Source organism: Paralichthys olivaceus, chromosome 10, assembly GCF_024713975.1.
Source record: "Paralichthys olivaceus isolate ysfri-2021 chromosome 10, ASM2471397v2, whole genome shotgun sequence".
NCBI lineage: Eukaryota > Metazoa > Chordata > Actinopteri > Pleuronectiformes > Paralichthyidae > Paralichthys > Paralichthys olivaceus.
The window spans coordinates 20,476,565-20,501,536 of record NC_091102.1 but is presented as its reverse complement, the minus strand read 5'-3'; the positions used below and the strand labels follow the sequence as shown (position 1 = coordinate 20,501,536).

Below are 24,972 nucleotides of genomic sequence, written 5' to 3'. Positions count from 1 at the left end.
CCGCTGGTTTGAAACAGTTTCTACTACGTCCACTCTCACAATAGTGTCAGTACCATAAACACTTTTACAGCACACAAAATAACCAAGTGTGAAACATTCAGAGCAGAGACTTCCAGACTGTCCAACCCTTCCAGACCCAAATCCCATTCCTCCCCACTTTCTCTCACATGCTCCCCATTAGCACTCTCCAGCCTTTGATCCCACTCTCCCAGTTAGACAATCATGTGGACACTAATACCCAAAATTAGCCCAGAATTGCACCACTCTTACACTGGCACTGCAGTGGCCGCTGTTAAAGCAAACAAGGGATTGTTGAAAGATGATGTAGATCATGTGCACGTCCTTATAACCAGACAGGTAACATCAAATAAAAAAAACTAAACTGGGGCAGTACTATGTCAATGTTCATAGTAAGAATAATAATAATGAAGGCTGATGATTTATCTGACATGTTGTGTTTTTTCTCTTTCACAGTAATGTTCAGGGCGACAGCCAGACAAGCATCTGCATCACTATTGAACCTGGTCTTCTTCTGAAAGGGGACATCCTGGTAGGAACAACACAACACACACACACACACACACACACACCCACACACACACACACAAACACACACGCACACACACACATACACAAACAACAGCCAGAGATTAATGTTACAGTTAAATGCTTGTTTAGTGTCTCAGCTGTTTGAATCACATTCTGTGAATTTAACAAGGAAATGAGAAACTGCAGACACTACCACAGATTTTCTTGTTCTCATGTGTGAAGCCAATAACAGGGAAAGTTTATGGTCCCATTTTTTTTCAGTTTTTTGCCTCTGCCAGAAAAAGAAGGATAAATGGGAGCTAAATGATGATTATCACTGAATGCCAATGAGAGCGTCTGCACGAATGCACAGAGGATGCACTGATTTTATTGTTTGAGGGAATCCTGTTGGTTTTTCCAGTCTGACGTCGGTGTATGTACTGTATGCATGTGCTGCAGCGGTTTATAGTATCCATTCACAGAAAAAAAATAGGGCCATAAAAACCAGGGGAAAGACACTTGGCCAGGGTCCTATACCTCAGTTTATAGACCCTCATTAGCACACAATACGTTTCCTGGAAACTATGATGTCAAATGGCTGCGGGTTTCCTTTCCAACAGCGTTTGGTGCACAGTCTTAATAAGACATGACATCAGTTATGTCAAGCTGAATGTTAAAATGATAGTGTTTGGAAAATCTTCTTTTCAGATTTTCTGGAAATGTATAAAAGCACACTTGTTCAAAAAATAAAACTATGTTTTATATTTGCATGTATTTTTAGCAGAATAATTGCACAGATCAGCAAAGTTTCTGCTTCTGCTGTCATTCAGACCATAATGTTATCCTTGAGATGTCCTGGGGGGTCAGCACGGAGGCATGGAGAATTTCAAAGGGAGCACTTACTGTGCGCTCGAGGCTGTTCCGTTTTGGCCCCTCAGAGCTCATATCTCATGCTTTATTTAAGACGGACTAATGGATTCTGCTGAATGCATCATCTGACTGAGCCACTGCCTGCTGATGCTTGTTATTATTCAGATAACATGGAAAATGGGAACTGCAACCTCATGGCCAAACAGGAGTCGGCCTGGAGTGTGCTCCAACATTTTAAAACTGCAGTAGTGTGTGTTGGTGCAGTTGAAATGAGTTGTGGATTTTGTGCCTGCTAATAAATTACTAATTGCATAATGGTTAAATTAAAAAAATATATAATTAGGGAGGGAAATCTTTCAGGTTTCTTCTCTCACTGGCCAGTTAAAAAACATTTTAGTCATTTCAGTTTTCAAGTTTGGTTTTAGAGTTCATGATAAATCTTATTCCAAAATGTCACAATAAACAAAATACTGTAGAATACAGCTTAAGCTGTTCAGGGAACAAGTTAGGGACGTTCATGGAGTGAGTTCCACATTGAGTGTTGGATGAGAAGATTGACACCACTCACATCTTGATTGTAAATATGAAACAGGAGCCAATTGGCTTATCTTAGAATACAGACTAGAAAGGGGGCACAACTGGCCTGACTCCAAACGCACTGAAGCTGTTTTTAGACATGAACTCCAGAGAGTGTCCACATGGGGTCTGGACTTTCTCTGGAGTTTGCCTTCCACCCATGAACAATGCAGCAGATTCTCTTCTCAGATGCTTTCACAACAACAGAGATCTGCTGAGCGCTCAGGTGACGGGTGGTGCAGCAGGCAGAGGCAGGACGTAAAGAATTAATTATGGCGTGCATGTTTTTGATTACAGTATCAACATCTGCCCTTATCAGCGAAGTCTTCCCATCTGCCTCTCAGCAAGACAGTGAACGAGCCTAATTCTCAGAATGTCAAACTTTTCCTTTAAAATTAGAGATTATCTGTTCGCAGGAGGGAGCTTTGGTGAAAATTTAATGCAGTGCGTGAATACGGTCTCAAAAGCAGCATGTAAGCCGAAAATGAATGTTTTCCTTCTTCTGTTTTTTGTTCTGAAACTTGGCTCCCCAGCATTGTTTTCCTCATGAAACAGACCCCTCAGTGGGAGGTTTACCGTATCCAGAAAGCTGTGCTGAGCCACAGGATATTTTACTTTGCCTTCCTTTCATCCTCTCCCTTATATGTTTTGGTCTTATATGGCTCCACAAGTCCAAAATAGGTTTATTGAAAGTAGCCACTTTAGTTTTTATCAGCTCTCAGTATAGTAGATAGATAAATGTGACATTTAATAATGTCTAAACAAAACATTTTCGCAGTAGGATGCTTTTCAGTTTGCCAGTATCTATCATTCTTTACTGTCGCAGCTTGTGAGCTGCAAGTTGTTTAGGTTTACTGTAAATCTTCCTGCAGTACCTGTAAATGTGGGGTCCTTGTAAAAGCCCAACAGGTCCGGGCTTCACATCAGGAATCGGCAGGAGGGAGAGAGAAGATTTTCCCATGTGTGGTTTTAGTATTGCTCTTAAAGCTGTTGTGCAGTGAGAAGCAGAATGGATAATAATGTGTGTGAAGAGGCCATACATCGCAAGGGATATATATAAAACGCCTTGAATGCTTTTTCTAGCTGGGAGCCAGGGTGGTGAAAGACCTCGCAGTGAATCAAGCTGACATGTTTCTGGCTCGTGTTCCACACAGATCCTTTCATATTGGGCTCACTTGATATTGTGAGTGGATCAGCTTTGAAGTCATATTGAGCTCAGCTACAGGAGCGATTCGATTCTGCTTTTCTTTCTGCTGAAAATACTTTTTGTTCTCATCAAAACTGACACTTGGTGTAAATAAGCCTTACCCTGACATCATTATTCATTCAGTGATATTCAGTGTACCTGTAGAGCCCATCTGTCAAACCCAGATCCGATCCAGACTTAACTGACCCTTCAAGTCGACACTGCTCGATACAGTATAGTTTGTATTCAATTTTCATGGTTTTCACCCTCCAGCTCAAGTGCTACCACAAGCGCTACCGCAGCCCGTGCCGAGATGTGATATTCCGGGTGCAGTTTCATACATGTGCTGTTCACGACCTGGGGATCGTCTTTGGGAAAGATGAGCTTGATGAGACGTTCAAAGGTAATGGATGTGGGATGAGAACGAGTTCCTCTGATTCTCTGCATATGTCGAAGCAATCACATTATTTTCGATACAGCAAATGTTGCTAATGAGTAAAATACAAACGGCAGGAAACATTATTCACCTGTACAGACTGCTGTAAAGACAACAGATGCATTTCATTATAACCTGTATGCTACCATAATGACTCAGAGTCCTTGGGTACTCTTTTTATTTTATGTTTACTGTAGATGACAGGTTTCCAGAGTATGGAAAAGTGGAGTTTATTTTCTCCTTCGGGCCAGAGAAAATCCATGGTAAGCATCTATGTGTCTGGTTTGAAGAGGCATTTTCCACACATTCATTTTCCCTACTACACTTAATTTTGAGAATGTTTGCCTTGAGGGATATATTTGCCTTTAATCGACAGTATGTAAAAGAAAGACGAAAAGTAAATGTTGGGAAGAAAGAGGGGAATCCATGGAAGAAAGACATCTGGGTTTTAGCCAGTGTTGCCTCGTAACTGAATATTTAAAAATTTCGGGTTCTTGTTGTTAACATTTGTTATTGGTTATTTTGTGAACGATAACACTCAACAAAATAGCAGTAAGTGACAAAATAAAGGGAATGAAGTAAAAAGAGAAGCTAATTACATTACTGTAATTCAGATGTATTAAAAATTAATCAATACAAATAGAGCAGTACTTCAACCAGATCCTGATTAAAAGCTTGTGACCAAATATATATTATTTTAGCCTTTGAGATTGAAAGACATTCACATTTCTGCTCTGCCTCTTTGTACTTCTGGTCAAGGTATGGATCACCTGGAAAACGGTCCGAGCGTGTCGGTTGACTACAACACACAGGATCCCCTGATTCGCTGGGACTCGTATGAAAACTTCAACCAGAACTGTGAGGACACCGCAGACGGTAAGCCCAGTTTGGCTAATGGAAGCCAATGCACACAGGCACTGACTGCTGGAGTTACTCCGCTGAGTCCTAACGTACTGTACAGTAAACACTTGCAGCACTGTTGGATGTTATATTCGATACCTTCTTGATGAGATTACTGTTGAAGAGAAACCTGAAAAATTCAAAATAAACAAATAAACGCAACACACAGAGACGGTACATGCCGACACAAACCCACACTCAGACAGCAGAACTGCTCCTGCCCACCCTCTTGTGTGTTGTAAAGTTAACAAGCTGTTAAATACAATAGCTCTTTGCAGCCATTACCCTTATTGCCACATACACAAATGTGCAATAACCTGCAAGTTATTTTAAGTCAATTATCTCATTTATGTAACAGCCTGACATCAGGTTCATGTAAGTGCATGTGACCTTGATGACTTTATCACTCCTGTCAATTTTGAGCCAACGCACTGCAACAGTGGTCTTCCTCTAACAACGCGTGACCACACAAGGTCTCCTCAGTGGCCGTCAGCGAGTGGACAATCGTCTAAAAGGTGGCTTTACATGCTTGTTACACACGCGGTACATGTGACTGCGGAAATGGATTTAAAGTGGTTGAAAGGAAGCTGTCATGCTGTTATAGTCTCATCATTCTCACACGCACTGACACACACACACAAACAGCATGTAACCAAGCTGACCCCTGCAACAAGGGTGTTTTTGTCCTCCTGCGTGACACAAAGGACAGATTCAGCCTCAGTCCTTATGGAGTTTAGAGACTTTTTCACACTTTTATCTCTTTAAACCTCCCACACGACAGGATCAAACTGAGGCCACATTTAAGATCAATGATGCAAAGACGCAGAGTTGCAGTTGTGAACACAAGGAAATACACAGCGTGTTGAAGAGAACGAACGTCACCCAAAGTCTGCGTTGAGAGATGCATTCCTGGATGTAAATGGCAAATTGTGTTCTGAAAGGGAGGAGAGACATTGGCAACATTGAATTCATTTGTGGTGGAACTATGACCGCAGAGAAGCCAAAGGGCCTGTGGGACCTGACTCTATTGCTTTCCAGAGCACAGTGCAAGACATTCCTGGGTTTCGCCACAGGCATGGACCGAGCCAAACTATTGAGGGAGCAGTGGTCACTCTGTGGCCAGAACGCTACTTTCTCCGCCACCCAAAAAAAGGAAGAAATGCTACGCCCTTAGTGATAGTGGCGAGCCTGTTGTTTAGCTTTCGAAAGTGGCGGCACATGCTTGGATGATCAGTTTGTTTTGGAATGACTTTCCTACGTTTAGTGGCGTAGAAAACTGATATGTATTGTCAATACTCCTTTTAAAGAGGAATTTATTACATCTTTGTTCTGGATAACATACCCACCGAAGGAAATGTACCGTGACCTGACCCAGCACTGACTGTGGCTTCAACAGAGGTTAAGTTCTCACTCATCACAGACAAAGACATTCTTGACCAGTGGTGGAAGAACTAATCAGATGCTTTCGACGTAATAGTAGAATCCTGTCACACGTGACACACAGTTATAACATCATCCAAGTAGAAAGTACAGATGCATTATAAATGAAATGGTTTGAGATCAATTTGAATGACTTATAACTGTGTGTGGCAGTGGAATCAGCATTAATGCATCATATTCTAGGAAGCAAATATGTGTTTTGGATGAACAATATTTCCCCCCTGACATGTCCTTGCTGGGAAGTATAAAGGCAGGGAATGGAAATACTGAAGTAAAGAACAAGCGCCTCAGAATTATTTTACTTAAGCACAGTATTTGAATAAATGTATTAGTATCATTCCATGTCTGTGAGTGAGTCAGTGATCTCCTCAAGTTTACACATTAAGTGACAGTGTTGGTGCTGATGAAGAACTGGCAACATTTGAATAATTTATACATTCAATTTGTGTAGCACTTTTAAAAGGTTCTCACTTAACCTGGTAAGAACAGTGACAGTAAAAACATTACCAACAAGGTAACATTATAGCAGTTAGAAGACAGTTATTTTACATTAAAAACGATTGTATTACATAAATAAATCACAGATTAAAAGCAGATTTTTGAAGGAGGGGAGTGAGGGAGACTGTCTGAGGTGTTGGGGGAGAAAGTTCCAGAAGGAGGGGGCAGCGATGAAGAAGGCCTTGTCCCCCCAGGTTCGGTGCTTGGACAGGGTAAGAGACGTGAGGAGGTTGGTGTGGCTGGATCTATGAACACAAAGTGAGAAAATGCATTTGTAAGTTAGAAATGTTATGTTTATAATCTGTTGAAAAGACTATCCTCTAGTAACGAACAAATTAATGGATCATATTCAACAAGTGACAATTCCAAAGTTGCAGTTCAGAGCATTTTTCATGATATCAGAAGTGACTAGTGTCTTCAGTGTAGAGGACCTCTCACAAAATGACATTTTTTGTTAGAAAAAAGATGCTCTCTGGATATTAATGTTGTTGATTCCTCCTGTGTGTTTTCATTGGTCTCCCAGGTTATTAAAGGTCAGAGGTTACTTGGCGACCTTGTATCAGAAGCCATAAAACATCAACCACACTCGGCGGCTTGAAATAGGCCTTGCTAAAATAGCATAGGTGTTAGTCATTCCATGTGGGTGGAGGTGAGTTGTGTATGTGTGTGGCTGCTTGTGTGTCTCATTTTGCCTTCTGTCATCTGATGATGTGGTCAGATCTCAATTTGACTTCGGCGAGCTGGAACACACACACACACACACACACACACACACACATACTAATGCACACAAATTCAACTTTAGATAGTAGCAGAAACAGATGATAAATATACTGCACATACACAAAAATACAAAAACACACACAATCACTAGCTCTTATTTTAGCTTCTTGAGACTTGGAGTAGTCGATAAGACTTCAAGCAAGACCCATAATAGCCTTTTGTGCTCTATTCAGCCAGCACAGTGCACACTGAATTTTAAATGAGCTCGGCTTGCAAATGGCATTTAAAGACAGAATCAAATGGTTCCCTCTCACAGAGACAAGGGTTTCCAGGAAACTGGAGTGTTTCCACTGTCATTTGGCTTCACACTTGTCAGTGCTGAAAAGGCAGTTAGCTCCTCTGACAGAGTAGCTTTTTGAGCCGAGACGGAAAATGGAAGAGGATGTGTCTTCTCAAGCGCTGGTTGGAAATAACAAAAGTATTGTTGTTGTTGGATTTGCAGTTAGTCAGGGTTGCAGTTGCTTTTCTGAGCGCGAGACTACTTACAACAGTTCTTAGCTTATCAAGGCATTGCACAAATCCTAAAATGATAGGGTCAGTGTTTTGATGGGATCGACAGTGGGTGAGTGATGTCTATGTGGTCACTGGTTCCCAAAGATGGATGTCAAACTTTCACTGTGCTTGTGTCATAACAACAGCTACAGCTGCTGTGGGTCCATTTCAACACTGTCTGTGTATTTTTGTCTTTCCTGCACGCTGTAAAAACAGGAGCAAGAAAATACACAAAACATTTACACAATTCACTCATGCAAACAGCTTTTACACATAATATCTCTCATGATCAAATCCTTAGTTGTCAAGAATGTATTTTTGACCCAATATTGGACTAAGTCCTTATCACCTGTTACTTTGGTGGACAAGGTCTCAGGATAATATGTAAGTCATTAATCTCTTCACGTTTTTTCATAACGTAATTGAAAAAACTGACGCAGAGCTTTTAATATGTGGTGCTGTTGAACGATTTTGTCTCATATGAGGAGATGTTTTTTATATTTATCCTCCCCTCATTGATATAAATGGGATAAAGAAGGAGAGCCTGTCCTCCCTTAAACTAAATCAAAACCTTCATGATGAGCTTTATGTTTTACAGTCCAAAGTGAAATCCATAGTCTCATGGCAAACACAAGTTAAACAAAATGAATTGTTAAATTCAGACAGAGCTCTAAAATTTGAATGAGTGCCATCAGTGTCTTAATCAATCACTGACTCATTGTTCAACTGGTTATTGGCTGATTATTAATGTTAAATCATCAAATCAGTTCTCAGGGAATTCCCTCAAAGAACAGATGCTGTCCTCTCAAATCTGACTGGATAATCATTTGCCATAAATGAGTTTCTGGCTGAAATGAGATACGGGCTGACGTTATAACAACAACACCACGCAGGAAGCGCTGTGAGGATCAGAACTGTCACAGAACCTGAAAGATCAAGGTCTGCACATAGGTTGAAGAAAGGAATAACTGGGAAAGATTGTTGAGTTTTTGTTTCAGCCCTTGTGATTGACTCCGCTGGCTCACTCACTGGATTTTTGGAATAATTGTGATGAGACGGGAAAGATGAGGGATTAGAGAGAAAAACCATTTGATACATACTGTGTGAAAGAGAGATGAACTTGATAGAACCAGATGTCATAAGACAGGGAATGAGAAGGATAATTTTTTTTTAAATTAACAATACATGGTCAACACAGGCAATTATTTTAATTAGTTAGTCTAAAATATTAGATTTGAAGTTGGATTAATTGTAAACATTGCTGTGTTTTTGTATAAAACTCATCAGTAAACTTCCCTGAAAGAACTTCATTGATCTGCGGTCAGTGTGGAAGTGTGAGTACCTGAAACACATTATAAATGAATTAGTTTTAAACTGCCATCTAATTCTACTCCATTGTTTCTCTCTTCTGGTTGAAACAGACCATTTCGGAGAATCTGTCTCTCTCCTACGAGGAGTTGGAGGAGTTAAAGGCAGACTCCTCCACTGGACTGTAAAGCTCTTTTGTGCACACATTCACAGGAGGAGGAGTGACGGAGAATGTCATTGTGGGCTTGTCCTTACTGCTGCTCAGCACAGACAGAGCGTTTCTTAGAGTTACTACATGGCCACCGTGCGTCTAGCATTTCTTCGACCTCCCTGCGAAGTGAGGCAACTGTTGAAGATTTCCGCCCTTAAACCTGTGTTTCAGTTTGTCCTCCGCTCTTTAGAACGCTGGAGAGAAACTGTCACAAATTTAACAGCTGACGTCTTTGGCAGCATGTGAGTAGCACACTCAATACTGTAGATGTGGGCATTTGCAGCAAGAAACTTTATTTTCATGTTATGTGGGCATGTGCTCAATAAATCATTGGCACCAGGTTGTTTATTATCCAGTCATTTGGCCACACTGTGTTTTATTTGTTAAATATTTGTTACTGCTTCAGCCAAGCTTATAAAGCAAGTGATTCCTTGAGGTTTAATCTTTTCCACTGCTTTTATCCTATACTGATCAAATGTTTAGGTGTAGAAATTAAACCTAAAGTAAAATGGGCAGGCAGATGACCATGCACCCGTTAAACACTGATGTTGACTCAATTTATTGGACAGAATTAAGAAATGTAAACGGCAAGATTTTGAACTACAAAAATAAAACTCAAGTTTTGATTAAACTTTGTGAAATTAAGTTTGAAAGGTACTGTGGCAATTTCTAGGAAGAAAATGAATCAAATGTTTCTAATGTCTTTTGTGTGCTTATTTTCTAAAGCCTTTGAGTTACTGTTCCTCCAAGTTCCAATACACTTCCCCCTGTGTGGCCTGTGTCTTAGTGCTGTTCGGCACTTTCTCTCCAGGAGGTTAATGCTTCTTCTTTGTTCCCATACACGTTAGTCGCAGGGAGATGTCTGTGTTTTCATCCCCACTGTCTTAACTCATCCAACAGAGGGGACCGTGTCTGCCCTGTTGGGCACAGACTATTCTTTGCTGCATTCTCGTAGCACAAGAGTGGGGTTTAAATGAGGGAAGTTAAATTTAAGCGTGTATTTGTGTGTGTACTTGCTGAGGTACAGACAGGGGTCTGTTTTAGGTGGAGTTACATAATCCTGGTGGAGATAGAAACTGATGCAACAGAGTGATATCATGGCTGAAACTGTTTGGGCCCAACATGTGACTGTGAAACTGTGAAACGGTCTGTTAGCAAAGATCCAGGTGAGAAGTAAATAACCACAGGCATCAGGGAATCATAACCATTACCAACTCTAAATGTAAACAATATGAGAAATCTATACATCGTTCGAGAGATTTCACTTAAATGATAGTGGATGAATCTGCTAATACCAGAGAACTGAAATACAACTTTCAATTTCATCTGGTTCTGCAGCTACTTTCTGCTAACAAAAGTGTTTTAAGATTAAAAAGCAATCCTCACTCAAACGTTGCCATCCCATGTGTCTTTGTTCACAGCTGTTGTGCAGGTAAATTCTGCATTTTACGATGATACAACTGCTTGTTACATTGAGCTATTATTGAACAAATGGCAACAATTATTTCGTCATTATGTGTCTGTGTGAATATAGTTGACTGTGAACATCAGGCTCTGGACAGCAGCTGTGCACCACTGGTGATATCAGCTCATCTGAACCTTCCTGCATCTGAAACTTCTGTCTGTGACTCTGACTTCCTGATGCTTTAAACCAATGTCCAATGCAATCTCATGGAAACAGACTCAGGTTATAGCTTTTCACCAGAGAGATGCAGAGGTCAAATGTCTGGCCCCTTGTGTTGGCAACAGGCTTCTGTATTATCAATCCCTCGGTCTGGTCTGCGGCTTTGGGGGGATTAGGCTGCTTTGACTCCAAACTTTCTTCAGATCAGATTGCGTAACAGCTAAGACAGAGAAATAAAGGTCCTCTAGTAAAGACTGCAGTGGACACAGAGAGAAGGAGCACTTTGTGTCCCTGTTTGGACTGAGAGGGACACGGGGACAGGTGGCCACTGTCACTGACTGTGGGGCAAGTTTAAATGTGTGTGTGATGCATCGATTGTGATGTCATGACATAGAGTATTTAGATTTGGATATAATGTAACAGGTACTTACTTTTTTCAGTTCTCTCAGTGTTACACAGATACACATATAGTACTCTTGTGTTTATGTTGTACTTTATTGTAAAGTTTCTGTAAGTCATTCCTGATCCTAAGAGAGAACAAGAGCCAGTTATCTCCTGCTCATATGTGCGAATGAATGAGGGGTCTCTTACCTCTTTATTAAAACAGCTATGCTCCATCTGTTGGCCATCTAACCTCCCTCTGTTTTGTTTCTCTACCCATCTTTACACAGCTCATTTGACATTTTAGCCAGATACAGCAGAGCTGTAGAGATCACTTTTACAAGCTTTCCTGTGAAGGTGCTCTCTTTTCCGTTTGTTATTCTGTATTAGTGTTTAGGACATGTTTACACTAAACAAAGACATGTTGGTTAAGTTATTTGGCTCTATCTTAATTGCCTGTAGGTGTGAATGTGAGCCTTCAGGATGTACCCCACCTCTTCCTCCAGCCCCTCTGTAACACTCAAAGAATAAATGAAATGGACAACAGATGAATAGTAGACAGCAGTTGACCGCCACAGTTTCCTGCTGAAAATCAAACATTCATACTCAGGTTTCTAATGAGAAAATGCTTGTTGCTCTAACTAACTGCATCAAACACAAACATTTAATTGTAACACTTTATATCCAAAAGGACCAAGGTCACCTTCACTGTAACATCCTAATGTTCTGCAAGAAGACTTTTCTGGCCATAACTGGAGGGGAGATCAGGTTTTTCAATGTTTGGTGGTTTTACCTGTCCAGCTTTGGGAATCAAGCAAAGTTTAGGTGAATATTAGTTGGGGAAAAAAACCTAGATTTGTACTTTTTATTATACACAACTGTCTTGTTTAGGGTGTGTTATTGGCCTAGGGCATCATTTGGAATTAGTAGTTAATGGAATTGACCCCTCCCTAGCCAAGAGGTGGATGGACACACAAGTTGAAATTCACAAGGAGAAACTGTAGTTTGATTTTGGGTCTTTTGGGACCACTGGCCTCTGCTCCCTTCTTCTTTTTCTATTAAAAGAGAGTCCAACTTCACAAAAACACTGTTTGGAAAATGATTATTATACTATTCATTATACTGCCAGTAACAAAATGGAACAGATACCAGCTAAGTAAAATTGTGTACATTCTCTAGTCGGGGTTCCTCTGGGGCACATGGTGGTAAAACTGCTGGTCACATTTAGTCCCTGGTAGTTATACTGCCATCTAACCAAAGACGGGAAGGGGCTGGTGAGGGATCATGCCCTTGTCACTGCACGAGTGACTCCTGGTTGTTGATGACATCCTCATGGACGGGGTTAGAGCGTGAAGATATAGTGATGACTTCTCTAAGTGTTATGTCATGCTTGTCATCTCCAGGTGCACGTTCACAGGTGCAAAAAAAGTGATATTGACACTATACTCTAGGACAGGGGTTTAGATGAACTACGGTGTAATTTGTCAATCCAATGAGGGATGAAAATTGAGGTAAATATAATACAAATAGTAGCACTGCAAAGATCTCTGGGCAAAAATGGCAGAAGCAAACACTGCCTCATTAGCTTTGGAAATGAATTGCATTTTTGGTCCTCCGCTCTCTCTCTCTCTTTCTGTCTCATAAATGGTTCGAGTGCGTTGGGACACTGGAAATTTCCACATCCAAATAATCACCAAACATTTTTGTTGCCTGAAGGCACTGAAAGGATTCTTGACAGTTAAAGCCACCGTAAAGAATCATATTGATACAGCTCTAGTACCAGGAAGTGTCTGGTCAGGAGCGAGACCAGTTTGTGTCCGTAGCATTTACCAGGATGCTGATTGTAACAGGAGCTGACAGGAGTTGCTGTATAAATGACCAAGTCTTCAGGCAAAAGGATACGGTTCTGTCTTTGCCGTCTCCCCGGACCAAGACGAACAACACTAGACCCATCAAAGCTTCTCCTCACCTCTGGAGCGAGATAGCTACAGCCAGCTCATCAGATGCTCTTCTCATTTGGCCCCCAAGATTTTCCCTTCACAACCCTGCTGCTAACGACTGTTAATGACTTTTCCTGAGACGCGACCTCATCCAGAATGAAACATAATGCTCTGCATGGATGAACTGTCTGGCTGATATATACTTCGTGGTGTGTGTTGGTTGTGTCTGTACTCATGTGTTGTTGTCAATAGGTTGTGGGCCAAATATAGTCTCTACTTCTGACCAGCACTGACTAAATGTAGCCTAAGTGGTGTCAGGTTACAGATTATGTTAATGTACACTTTTAAATATTCAGGCCTCCATATGTTGAGAGACATTAATTGACTTTGTGTTTACTTTGAAGTATATTTTTGGACTACAATTAATACCTCATATAGCCATGGCATTGGGTCAGTTGTGGCTAGTTTTTGAAGGTGGAAGAAACACCCATATTGATCAATATCTCACTTCTGCCTGTTTGAAACCTCCATCCATTACTTTGTGCTTTGTGCCTTGGTCTTAGCAAGTTTGCACTCTCGTCCATCGATTGCAGTAATCTTTGATGCATTTTTAATGAGCTGCAAGTAAAGTGTTCATTAAGCCAGAGCAGGTTTGTGTACTTACATTTGACTAAGCATTTTGGGGGCTAGGGATGTTGGCAATAGCTAAACTGTTCTGTGCTGCATGTTTTCTATATCTCCACTAATGCAGTGAGAAAACTGCTTCAAAATCCTATTTGATGCTCTGGCAGCGATATCATTAGCATTTAGCATAATTTGATTGATTATTGCTTTTGTATTGTATATAGATTGTAATCAGCTGAAACGAAAAAAAGTAGTTTCAGTCAGTCATCCAGTACTGTAAGTTAGAAGGTCTGTTGACTCTGTTCATCTTGCTTCTGTTATCTGCACCAGTCAGATTCATCCAGCTCAAAGACTGGAACAGCTTCCTACGTAGATCATTTACAAGGCCACATTATTTCTTTAATAGATGTCCTTGAGCTGTCATGTACAGTGAAAACATGCTTTGTTACCGAATCAATACCAATCAAGCCATTGGCTTTACCAAATGTATCTAAATGCTATACATGAAAGTGAACTACGACTGAATGTCCTAATCTGTTAGGCTTCTTGAATCTAAAATCACTTAAAGTCTGGCCATTAGTAGTTACAGCAGTTAAGGGCTGAGGGGACTTTTTCAAAATGTTTCATCTTGGGTATTTAGTTGCGTCACTCTTGTAGCCAGTGGACATGGACCCCCAGCTGTTTTGGAATGCCCACACACTCTCTCACGCACACACATCCACTAGTAAAGAGCAGCACATGGTGTGTTTGTCCATGTAAGCTTGAGCGGAAACATGCTATTTCCGCTGTGAAGGGGGGATCTATTGCCACATAGGGTCACAGCTCATAGTTCAGAGATCAAGAGGTCGCACAGTTGCACCATCTGGGCTGCAGAACCTCGAAATATCTGACAGAACCTTCCAAGTGCAACACTTTGTATTTTGTAGATTCAAGTTTTGCAATGAATTTTTGTACCTTTTTACTGACTTGACTTACTTGATTGTCTGCTGTTGTTTTCCAAAGCATGTTGTGATTAAACCAAAGTGTTGTTTTTTTCTGCTTCACTCTTATGAAGAGGGTTTGGCAACACAACCTGTTGCTCATTGCAGATTGTTCTAACATGGTCCGCTCTCCCCTGCTGTTGAGTAATTAGTAAAGGCTGTGGGGTCGGGACTGCAGAAATTCTCCCCTGATTAATGTGCTTAGGATCACAGGAGAAGTATTCACCTCCTGGGGAGTATGTAAAAACACACCAACATGGACAGACAGGGTGTAAGATATCACATATACACATGCCCTTTCTTATCACATGAAGGAACGTCGGCAAAGGTTATTTGTAGAGGCTTACGCGTGGTCATTTCTGACCAAATGAAAACAGCAGCAGTCATAGCAGCACACACGGAAGCAGCCGCAACATAAATAGTCTGCTCGCCGTAACAAGTCTCACAAGTGTAAAGCGACAGATTCGATTCCTGTGGCACAGACAGGGATGGTGTGGATCTGTGGATCTCTCATCAGTCACGTCATCGTATAAACTGAAGACATGAACTAGTTAAAGAGGTGTGGCAACAGTGGGCTTCCATTTGATGTTTAGGAGGGAACCTTATCACAATCATCATCATCACCACTTACAGAATAGAGTGAGGGGCCGGGGGAAGGCATGGGTGGAAAAGAGAGAAAAAATGAAAGAGCTTTAAGAGAGAAAACTATAGAGTTGGTGTAAAACGTCTGTGAGTAAAATGAGGAAAATCAGTGTACAAACCATTTCATGTAATTTTCGTTCAATTGGCATGAAATGAGGATGTGAATAGAGGTCAAAGTCACATTTATTGTTATCAGCCAAAATGACAGATGTGGTGGTTGCCAATCTTGTAAAGAGTCTGTCCAGCATGTTAATGTATACAGATGACCCAACAGACTGAAGAGCTTTCAGACTCAGGGAAAAAAGTTTGTTACTAAAAGTTCCATTAGTAAATTAGATTTGTATAAGACCTCATATTCTATATGAATCCTATCAGGAGCATCTCAGTTCAACTAGTACTCAATTATTTTTCACCCAGTAAGCCTCTCTGTTTTCTCCATCTGGCTGCAGCAGGGAGGGGCTCTCTTTCAGGTTCCAGCTTGGAGAGGGCTTGTTAAGTTACTGTTTTTGGACAAAGTAGCTCTTTCCATTACATAAATGTTTTTGACACCAGCTGGTTTGAGGAGGGGGCATCCTTCTGTATATGAACATAGAAAGGACTTATTTCTACAAATGTTAATGTGTGCATTGATTTATATAAGACATATTTTTCAGTGTAGGTTTGTCTTTTACTTTAGACACAGTTATCACAGGAGTGGTCTCTTGAGTAAAGCAAAAAGCGTGTGAAAGTCAATGAAACTGGGCTTTTAGAAACTTTGCATCAAGGAAGTGGGTGTGTGCAAGACAGCCCAACCTAATAGGACTGATGTCATTCTATCAAACTCTGGATTTCAGTGGCTCCTCACCCTCCCACCTCTCCTCATGCACCACCAAACAGGCTGTTGTGATAGACCTCCCACATACGCTCACACAGCAGGGGCAGCCTTTAGACTAGTGAGAGCCACTGAACAGCCAGCAACAGCAGCAGCTCTCCTGATCCGGCCAGACAGCAAGCTATTCAGGAGAGGGAGGAGGAGAAGGAACTGTTGCCAAAACCAACTCCCCTAACTCTTGCTGTAATCCCTCATGTCCCCACCCCGGGGGGGCTCCTCCGCAGGGCTTTTCCCAGATCAGTTTGGGACTGTGCCGCGTCCACTACTCTCACAGGTAGGGGAACCTCCTCCTGTGGAGGTGTTTCTGCCATTTCCTCTGCTAAGGCTTTGACTTACTTTGAGGTAACTTGTGGATGTGCTGTAGTTATGAGATTCAGAGAGTGAACTTAGCTAAGATGTGGGACTGATCCTCTCAACTGTGTAAGTAGCATGTAGCCACAGTGCAAGTTATTGTAAATTTACTGAAATGGAGAAAGCATGGGGAGCTCTCCTTTCATGACTTATGTCTATGTTTATCGGGATGATGGAGGCATTACTTTCATAAGCTATATAAATGATTAATGATGACTTGTTTTGGATCCTCTTGTCTAAGCAGATACATTTGAAGAGAATTATCATTAAAGCTACAAAAACACAGATCATTTTCACCATAATTAGCCTTTTACAGCCCTTTATAGTATGTAATGACTATGGTAATCATGACAACTACCTTGAGTTTTGATTAACTTGGCTGATTAGACCAAAGGTTACGCTGGAGATGCACTGTCCAAATGGAATGAAATACTGCAACAGGCCATTGGCATTAGGCTAGACATGTTTGAGGCTACTGTGGCCTTTTTTTCCCCCGCACGTGGTCCATTAATGTACCAATCAAAGTAAACCAAATGAGGGATTAGTAAGAGTAAACATACACTGAGCTTTTCTCTGACCAAGAACGACCAGATTGGTTTCTACCAGCAGCCTGGCAGGGAAACAGCTACAGTGCGCCATTCCCTTGGCAAGTTGCCTCAGGCCAACCAAGGAGACCTTGCAGCATCCAGCTTGTGTACGCCCACCAAGCTCAATCACAGAGCACTGTATTCACTGAGGCTGCGATGGAGATATCTATAAGTTACAGAGGCACAGACAGCTTCTTTGTGCAGCTCTTTTCCCAGCTGTAGAATCTGATTTGGTTACCCAGGCATGCCTCATCATGGGTTATGAGGTTTCTTGGTGACTGTAATGGACTGGGGAAGACAAATTATCTGACAAGGTATTGTTTTTCTCTTTGCCTTCCTGAACCATGTTTAACCACACAAACTGTTACTAAACGGTCCAGAGGATGTGGGGAACTTTAGATTTACATTACTCTTTTGAGGAACAGACTCGTATATTTTGATATCTGTAATGATCCATTGGTGGTGGTGGTGGTGTGTGTGTGTGTGTTTAAACTTTTTCAGTATGTCTCTCAGTATGTTATGCTTTTGTTTTCCTTTTGGCTATGGAGGCCAAGAAAAGACTCCAGGCCTTTCTTACTCAGTGAGGCCGATTTTCCAGTGATGACTAAATTCTTCTGATTGGAACACCCTAATTCCCCATCACTGGACATGGGTGTGGCTATGTGTGAATGTACAATGTGTGTTCATGTGCATTTGCACTTGGTGAACACAATCCGTATTGCAACATCCCAACTGAGTTCATGAGTTAACATTTCAGTTATTTAAAAGGCTGTGATGTCCATTCATCTTCTGCTATGCCGGTATTTCTCAGGTGGCACAGATAAATCCAAATGGCTTGAGAAAGTGCTAAGCAGGCTTTTGTGAATTCATCGTTTTTTCCACAGTGCATGCCACAGACCCTGCTCATTTCCTGAAGCTGGCAGAATAGGTGGACATGAGCCAGTGTTTAATTTAACTGCAGCTATTTTGGCCATGCCCGCACAATCTTCCAACACTCCACTTCTGTCTCCTCAGTCTTTGCTCCAATCTGCCTTGACAAATACTGTGTGGTTATATTTAGCAGATTACACATTTATTTTTGTAAAGGCCAAAAACCTGTCACTCAATAAATACTTGGGTAATTAAAAATTGTTGTACATATAAATAGTTACTCATTGCTGTATTTGCTTAAATACAAAATGTTTGAATTGGATTTTAATGTATTTCTCATACCTGTTGTTTCAGAAGTCATCCATACCCAAGGACCCCTGGACGGCAGCCTCTACGCCAAAGTTCGCAAAAAGGAGTCTGTTGAAGGAACAGTCACAGCAAATGGCCTTCCACCCACTGCTGCTGAACATGCCCTACCTGCAGTTGACCATGCCTTATCAGTAAGCAGTGACTCAGGAAACTCTACCGCCTCCATCAAAACTGACAGAACTGATGATGCGGCAGCAGCCCCTCATGCATCCACAGTGAGCCAGACACACGTCCCTGTGGTTGAGGAGTCATCCTCTGTCCATTGCCACACCCCACCTGCCCAACAACCAATCAGTCCCCAAGAGAAGCAGGAGCTGGAGCAGCTTCTGAGTGGTTTGGAGGGGCCCATGCACCGACAGGGCTACCTGTCCACTCCGACATCTGCAGTTGGAGGGATGCTTCACCTGGTGCCTGCCCAGGTCCATGTTAATGGGCACAATAGCGTTGACCGTGAAACAGACATTTTAGATGATGAACTTCCTACCAGTCAAGAGGGCAACAGTGTGGACAGTCTAGGGACATTCTCCTCCACAGATGGTAGGGCTACACCAGCCGATCTCTACTACCAGTCAGAGTCACTGATCAATGGTCAGGACCATGTGCCATATCTGGAGCGCAGTGCTCCAGAAAAGCCTCTGGAGACCGTCCAGCCACAGGTTGGCAGATCCGACAAACCTGTCACTTTAAGCCAAAGTGATTCAGCTCCATCATCAGTTACTTACATGGCCACCCAGAATGGCAGTGTGTATCGCTCTCAGTCATTTGGTGAAGAACCAAAATCTATGCCACAAGCTCCTGCTCGCACTACAAGTAGCAGGGATGCCGTCCAGCGTGGTATTAATGTTTGGCAGCGCTTCGGTGTACCTGAGGAGCCAGTAACTGAAGGACTAACTTTTAGTCCACCTCCCTCTGTAGCAGTGATGCCCAGCCACCACAGCCTCCCACAGTTCCCTCATCGCCACAGCGCCTCCCAGCAAGAGATTGAGCAATCTATTGAAACCCTTAATCTCCTCATGTTGGACCTGGAACCAGCTTGTTCACCGGTGCCAAAGTCCCAAAGTGCTCCACTGTGGGAAAATAGTGTTGTAGTGACCACACAGCCGTCCTTTTCCCAGAGCCAAACCAGACCCTCCTACCAGGGTGATTCTGCGATTCACTTTTCAGGTCCCGTGTCACCAGCTCAGATGTCAGCTGGGAAACCTACCACACCAGAGCCTCCACCTGTCCATGGATCACTGAGTTACACCTCTGAAACCACTGGAACAAGTCCTCCCTCACAAGCCTCCCCTGCTGTAGCCGGCCACTTCCAGCTGAAGCCCATCAACACCTATCCACCGAGCACACTGTCTTATTCTGCAGAGGTCTCTGAGCCCCAGAGAAGCGCTGTCTCAGCATCACCCCAGCCAATAGACAGTGAGCCCAATGAAGTCTTCAACGTGGAAGGTCTGGTGGCTCAAAGAGTGGCTGGTAAGATCTCATATTAACATTGTTTCCTTACACCTAACTCCATTAGTTCATTCATTTAAAACAGGAGGTTGCTGGTATTAATGGGATCTCACAGATTTTCATACTCCATCTGGGGAAAAAGTAACCAAAAAATACATTATTAACACAAACTCCTGACCTGCAGCACATCAAGAAAGAAGTCATGTAAGAGTAGAGTGATTCACCATAGACATGGACCAGATACAAACGTGATCATGCCTTCTGAACACCTTACAACTTAATAATAATAATTAAGATAATTAAGTTATGCCAGTCATGAAGCTGTTTCACGTTCCATTTAAAGAAATACATATTTTGGACCACTTTGGTACCACTTAACTGGCCCTAGCACCCATTTTCTAAAAAGCTCTCACTCCAAATCCCACAACCTTGAGATAGCTGAATAGCAGCCATCCACTTAAGCACCCAAACACCAACAAAGAGACGATAATAACATTCCCCTGTTGTACAACAACAACTGTTGCTAAATTCTAAATTAAATGGTCATCGTTTATTCATCAAGTATTATTCATCATGTAGCAGAACGTTCAGGAAAGAAAAAAATGTTGATTCCATCAGCCATGCACTGTGCACTCATCTCTCATGGAAAACACTGCTCTGTTCCTATCTCATTTCCTGAATGTCACCTCATCCGTCCCCATCACTCAGGCTCAAACAGGAAGTGTTCTCCAGTCCAGCAGGTTAACTGTCCCCAGATAAACACATCAGGCATCCTGCAGAGCACCAGGACATGAAGCAAAGTCAACATATGTCTAGAAAGTCAACAATATGGTCCATTTCACTTTAGAGCTATTGTTCTCTTTATACAATAGTAAGTGCTAGTTTCACACCATTTGAAGGCAATGGAGGAAATGTATGGTACTGCTTGTGTGCAGTAAATTACACCAACTGGCTCCTGTATTATAGTAATCAACAGTAAAGCAAAAGTTTGTGGTTTATAATGTAGGATTCGTAGGTTGCTATGCACATCATCAACACTCATGACCAAACATCTGTCTCCAGGGAACGAGAATCCTTTATATAAATGGAATATGTCAGTTACCTTCTTGCTTCTCTGTTCTTGTCTTAGACCTCATCATCTGTCCACTTGTTTTCCTTTTCCTTTCAGTTTTGTTATCATCATCGTTTTTCTCTCTCTCTCATCATTCATCTTTTTACCCAGAATACTCGGCTCGTGCCCAAAGTGTCATCCCCAGCATGACCTGTTCTCAGTCTGAGCACCGCCGTTCTCACTCCCACCCGGGTTGGTTCTCCCATCCTGTCTGAAGGAACACTTAAAGAAAGAAGGAGATGTCCTTTTTTCAAGTGTTCCTTCAATCCAATTATAAGTCTGTGCCTTTGCCTCAGAGTGCAGTGCCCCTTGGTTGCATTTACTAATTTATCCTTTCTTGTCTAAATGTTGACTGTCCCATCTCTCTTTTGTTTCTCTTTCTTACTTTTATCTCTGTCAGTATCAGGTTTGCAGAGCACCATCATCAAACTAACCATCTCACGATTTTCCTTTCACATGCTTTACCTCACCCGGCATTGCTGCTTGTTTTGAGTTCTGCAGTTTTCTACCTCAAGGAAATTACCCTAACTGTTGCAATGAAAAAAAACTAAATTGGATAATGTTAAAGTTTCACAAGAACGAGACAGGGAAAGCACAAAGGAGGCTCTGTCTCTTACCAGTAGAGTGCATGTCACAAGATCCGTTTTGCCAAACTAGGGGAACAATACCAAGGCCAGGATACACTGGCCTCATTCAATGCTGCTTTTTTCACTTGCACCGTTTTGAAGATTTACAAAGGCAGATAAAGGACACAAAATCTACGACAGAGACCAGCCCTACTTGGAAACATCACTGAGGCTGTATAGGTCCACTGGGAGACAGCCACCACAATGCAGACAGGATTGGTCTGTGTCAGGGGCCAGTCTGGCTTTGTTGCTGTAGACAACGTTTTAGTGATGCAACACTTTATATCAAAGTTAAATGACTGAAAATCATTGAGTTATAGAATTAAGTTATAATATGGTCATATCGCCCGTCATCAAGTCACCGTGTGAAATAAATGAGATATCATTCTGTCATCGACCTGAACTGACTTTGCTCAGAATGCAGTTCCCTCAGTCTTACCTTGAATAACCTCTGTCCAGTGCAGGTGTGCACATATTCCCTCTTTTACCACAAAAAAAGAACAAAAGAAACCCATGGATCACCTATCAAGTTTATGCTTTTGGAACCAACCTCATGCCTATTCCACATGATCACTGGATTTCAAATAGCTGGAAAAACTGGAGAAGAAAGAAAAGAGAAAAATATCAGTCCCAGTCCCAGGGATCTCCAGCCATCCCAGCTGGAAACCATTAGCCATCGCCGGGGCAACAGCACAGTGTTTGACAGTGCTCTGCTGTCGAGCATTGCATCGTCGGTACATCTGGTTCTCGGTTTCCAGGGTTGGTGCAAAAGTGGGTGTGCTTCTGTTTGGGGGTGTTGACTACATGCTTCTCAGAGCTGCCAGTTCCAAGATTTTTTAACCAACACCCTGCCAACACCAAGCTAGTGCTATGTGGAGCATCCAAACAGATGGCTTGATTGGCACATGCTAGTCTCTGATTTCTTTCTTTTGTGTAAAAATTGTGATTTATCGATGATAATAGAAACACATGTGTTAAGAAGATTTCACTTGCATGATGGAAAGTTGTTTTAAATCTATGTGACATTGGCAGCGATCTTCAGGCCTAACTATTATGCTGTTCCAATTTTCACAGGTGCTGCTCCACTGTTTTGCTCCCTCACTTTAGACTGGGTTGGAGTGAATCAATAGGATTGTATTTTTTCATTGTTTCCACAACAGCCGGCACGTAGGGTGTGCCTGTGTTGTTTTTTTCCCCCCATGTATGGAAATGTCTTTCTGCTTCAGACTGACAAAAGCCTTAAGTCATACTTTAAAAGTTCCTATAAGCTTGCCTTTGTTTTCAGATTGTCTAAGAGATTAGTCAATCAGTTTAAGTCAAGTTTTTTTCCTAATTCACTCAAAGAAAACATCCAATGACAATTGGACACATCAAAAAAGTAACACAGAGAAAAGCTACAGGGTAAACTGGTTCAGCAAACAGAATTCACTATCTCAGTTTTCCCAGGCGTTTCATAAACCCATTATTCTTCCCCCACTGTGTCCTGTTAACCTTTATCTCGTTCCAAAGCCAGTGATACGCCTTTCACCCTGGCTTTGTTACTTTGGATGGTGTTTTCATGCATTGTAGCCTTGACCTGCCAGTCAGTGGCATCGCATATTAGCTTAAAACTCTTAAACTCAAATCCTGTTTGTTTTATGTCGGTGGCTTTTTCTGTCTCTCCCCCCTCGCTCCCTCTGATTAACTGAAATGAGCTTACTGGCTGCTTTGAGGTTCAGCCAGAACTTGCCACATTGACGCATTAGATAGCAAACATTCACTTTGCACCAGCGTATAAGAGAGTCCTGATGATTTTTTGGAGAGAGAACATTTTTCTCCTCGTCTTCCAAAACACTGTTGCTTATCAGTTTCAGCTGATGCTACGAGAATGGAATATTTGTTATGTTGTCCAAGGTTGTGTTTTTATTTTCCTTCAACTTTCAAACATTGTCTTGTATTTTGTTGAGAATATCATTTATGCAGTGGTTTTAATCAATTAATTAATTAATAAAAATCGGATTTCTTGTTTAATTCATGTGATTTAACAGGTTTCAGTTTGATCACCCTACATTAACCTTGTGTGTGTGCATGTAACATTTGAAAGTGTGAAGTGCCGCAGCCTCCCGCAAATGCTCTGTAATGTTGGATTGTCCTGCAAATTGCCCACAGCAGCCTGTGCAGTGAGCGTTCACAATGCTTGGTAACTCTTAACATCTGATGGCAGTGATGGAATTCTTGGAGGGAAGCAGCTTCATGGAGCAGCACTGATATTTTGAAGCTCACTCTCATGTTCTCTCAGGTGTCCAGGCCCGTGTGCTGTCCTTGGACGAGCCTGCGACTCTGCCTCGCCATCGCCTCACCAGCGACGGCCAGTATCAAAACGGCTCTGACGACGACCCCTCTTCTGATATCCCAGTTCGTTCCCCTGTTCGATGTGTTTCTCCAGAGTTTGTCAATGCCATAGCGATGAACCCTGGAGGGAGGCCTAAGGAGGTAGAAAGTTTACATTTTTCAACATGTGTTCACACTTTTTTTTTTCCACCTGATGTTGATGGGTGTGCTTTTGTTTTTTTCCCTCTCATTGTTGTCCTCTACAGAGAAATATGCACAGCTACCGGGAGGCCTTTGAGGAAATGGATGGAGGCCCCATTAGTCCTACACCCACAATTGGTGGTGAGGTGTTTCCCCAAACCCCTGCCTTCCCCATCTCGCCGCAAACCCCTTACTTCAACCTGTGTAAGTTCCCCCTCAGGCTGACAGAGGGCACTGTGGAGCTCAGACCTTGTTAGTTACTCAATAAGATAAAATGATTAATAACCTAATTGAAGATTATATCAAGAGTTTTTTTCTTATCCTTGTGCCAATATGCAGGAAAGCAATTTATCCATAGAAACAAAAAATCCTACATTTATAAGATCTTGCAGACATTAACCACATGTTGAATCCTTTTTTTCCTCTTTTTAATCGTTGGCAGCCAGAGCTATACCCTAACATGATGATGATGATATCAGTATATGATATTTTTGAGTCATTTAACCTATGATAAAGATTTTTTGTTGCGAGGTGGTTACTCAGCAATCATCAATTTATACATGCGATACTGATAGAACCCGGTGTAGGAAAAACCTTGACATTTTATTTACCAGTACTTACTCGCTTCATATTCCATTTGGTACCGCATGTTCTGAGTAGGGAAAAAATATCAACCTTGTTACCTAATCCCATTTTCGTTCAGATTGTAAATGGGCAGCATTTCCAGTGACCGGTGAGTGAGTGGGAAGCTGCAGCATTCTGGGCTTGTTTTGGCTCATCCAAATGCCTGAGTGGCCACGTCTCGTAATGA

At 41.9% G+C, this 24,972-nt stretch overlaps 1 protein-coding gene across 17 annotated transcripts in view; it reads left to right on the top strand.

Moving 5' to 3' along the window:
- Positions 1–24,972, top strand: part of tns1b (tensin 1b) — a 165,122-nt gene that overhangs the window by 125,215 nt on the left and 14,935 nt on the right. For 8 of the 17 annotated variants that reach the window (XM_069532442.1, XM_069532433.1, XM_069532441.1 and 5 more), the window contains 8 exons: positions 475–550; positions 3,434–3,563; positions 3,794–3,861; positions 4,352–4,472; positions 18,453–19,934; positions 21,136–21,216; positions 23,929–24,122; positions 24,227–24,365. In XM_069532442.1, coding sequence (XP_069388543.1) covers positions 475–550; positions 3,434–3,563; positions 3,794–3,861; positions 4,352–4,472; positions 18,453–19,934; positions 21,136–21,216; positions 23,929–24,122; positions 24,227–24,365 — 2,291 coding nt within the window. The remainder of the gene's footprint in view (positions 1–474; positions 551–3,433; positions 3,564–3,793; positions 3,862–4,351; positions 4,473–18,452; positions 19,935–21,135; positions 21,217–23,928; positions 24,123–24,226; positions 24,366–24,972) is intronic. The other 9 variants (XM_069532443.1, XM_069532446.1, XM_069532448.1 and 6 more) reach the window with 6 other exon arrangements.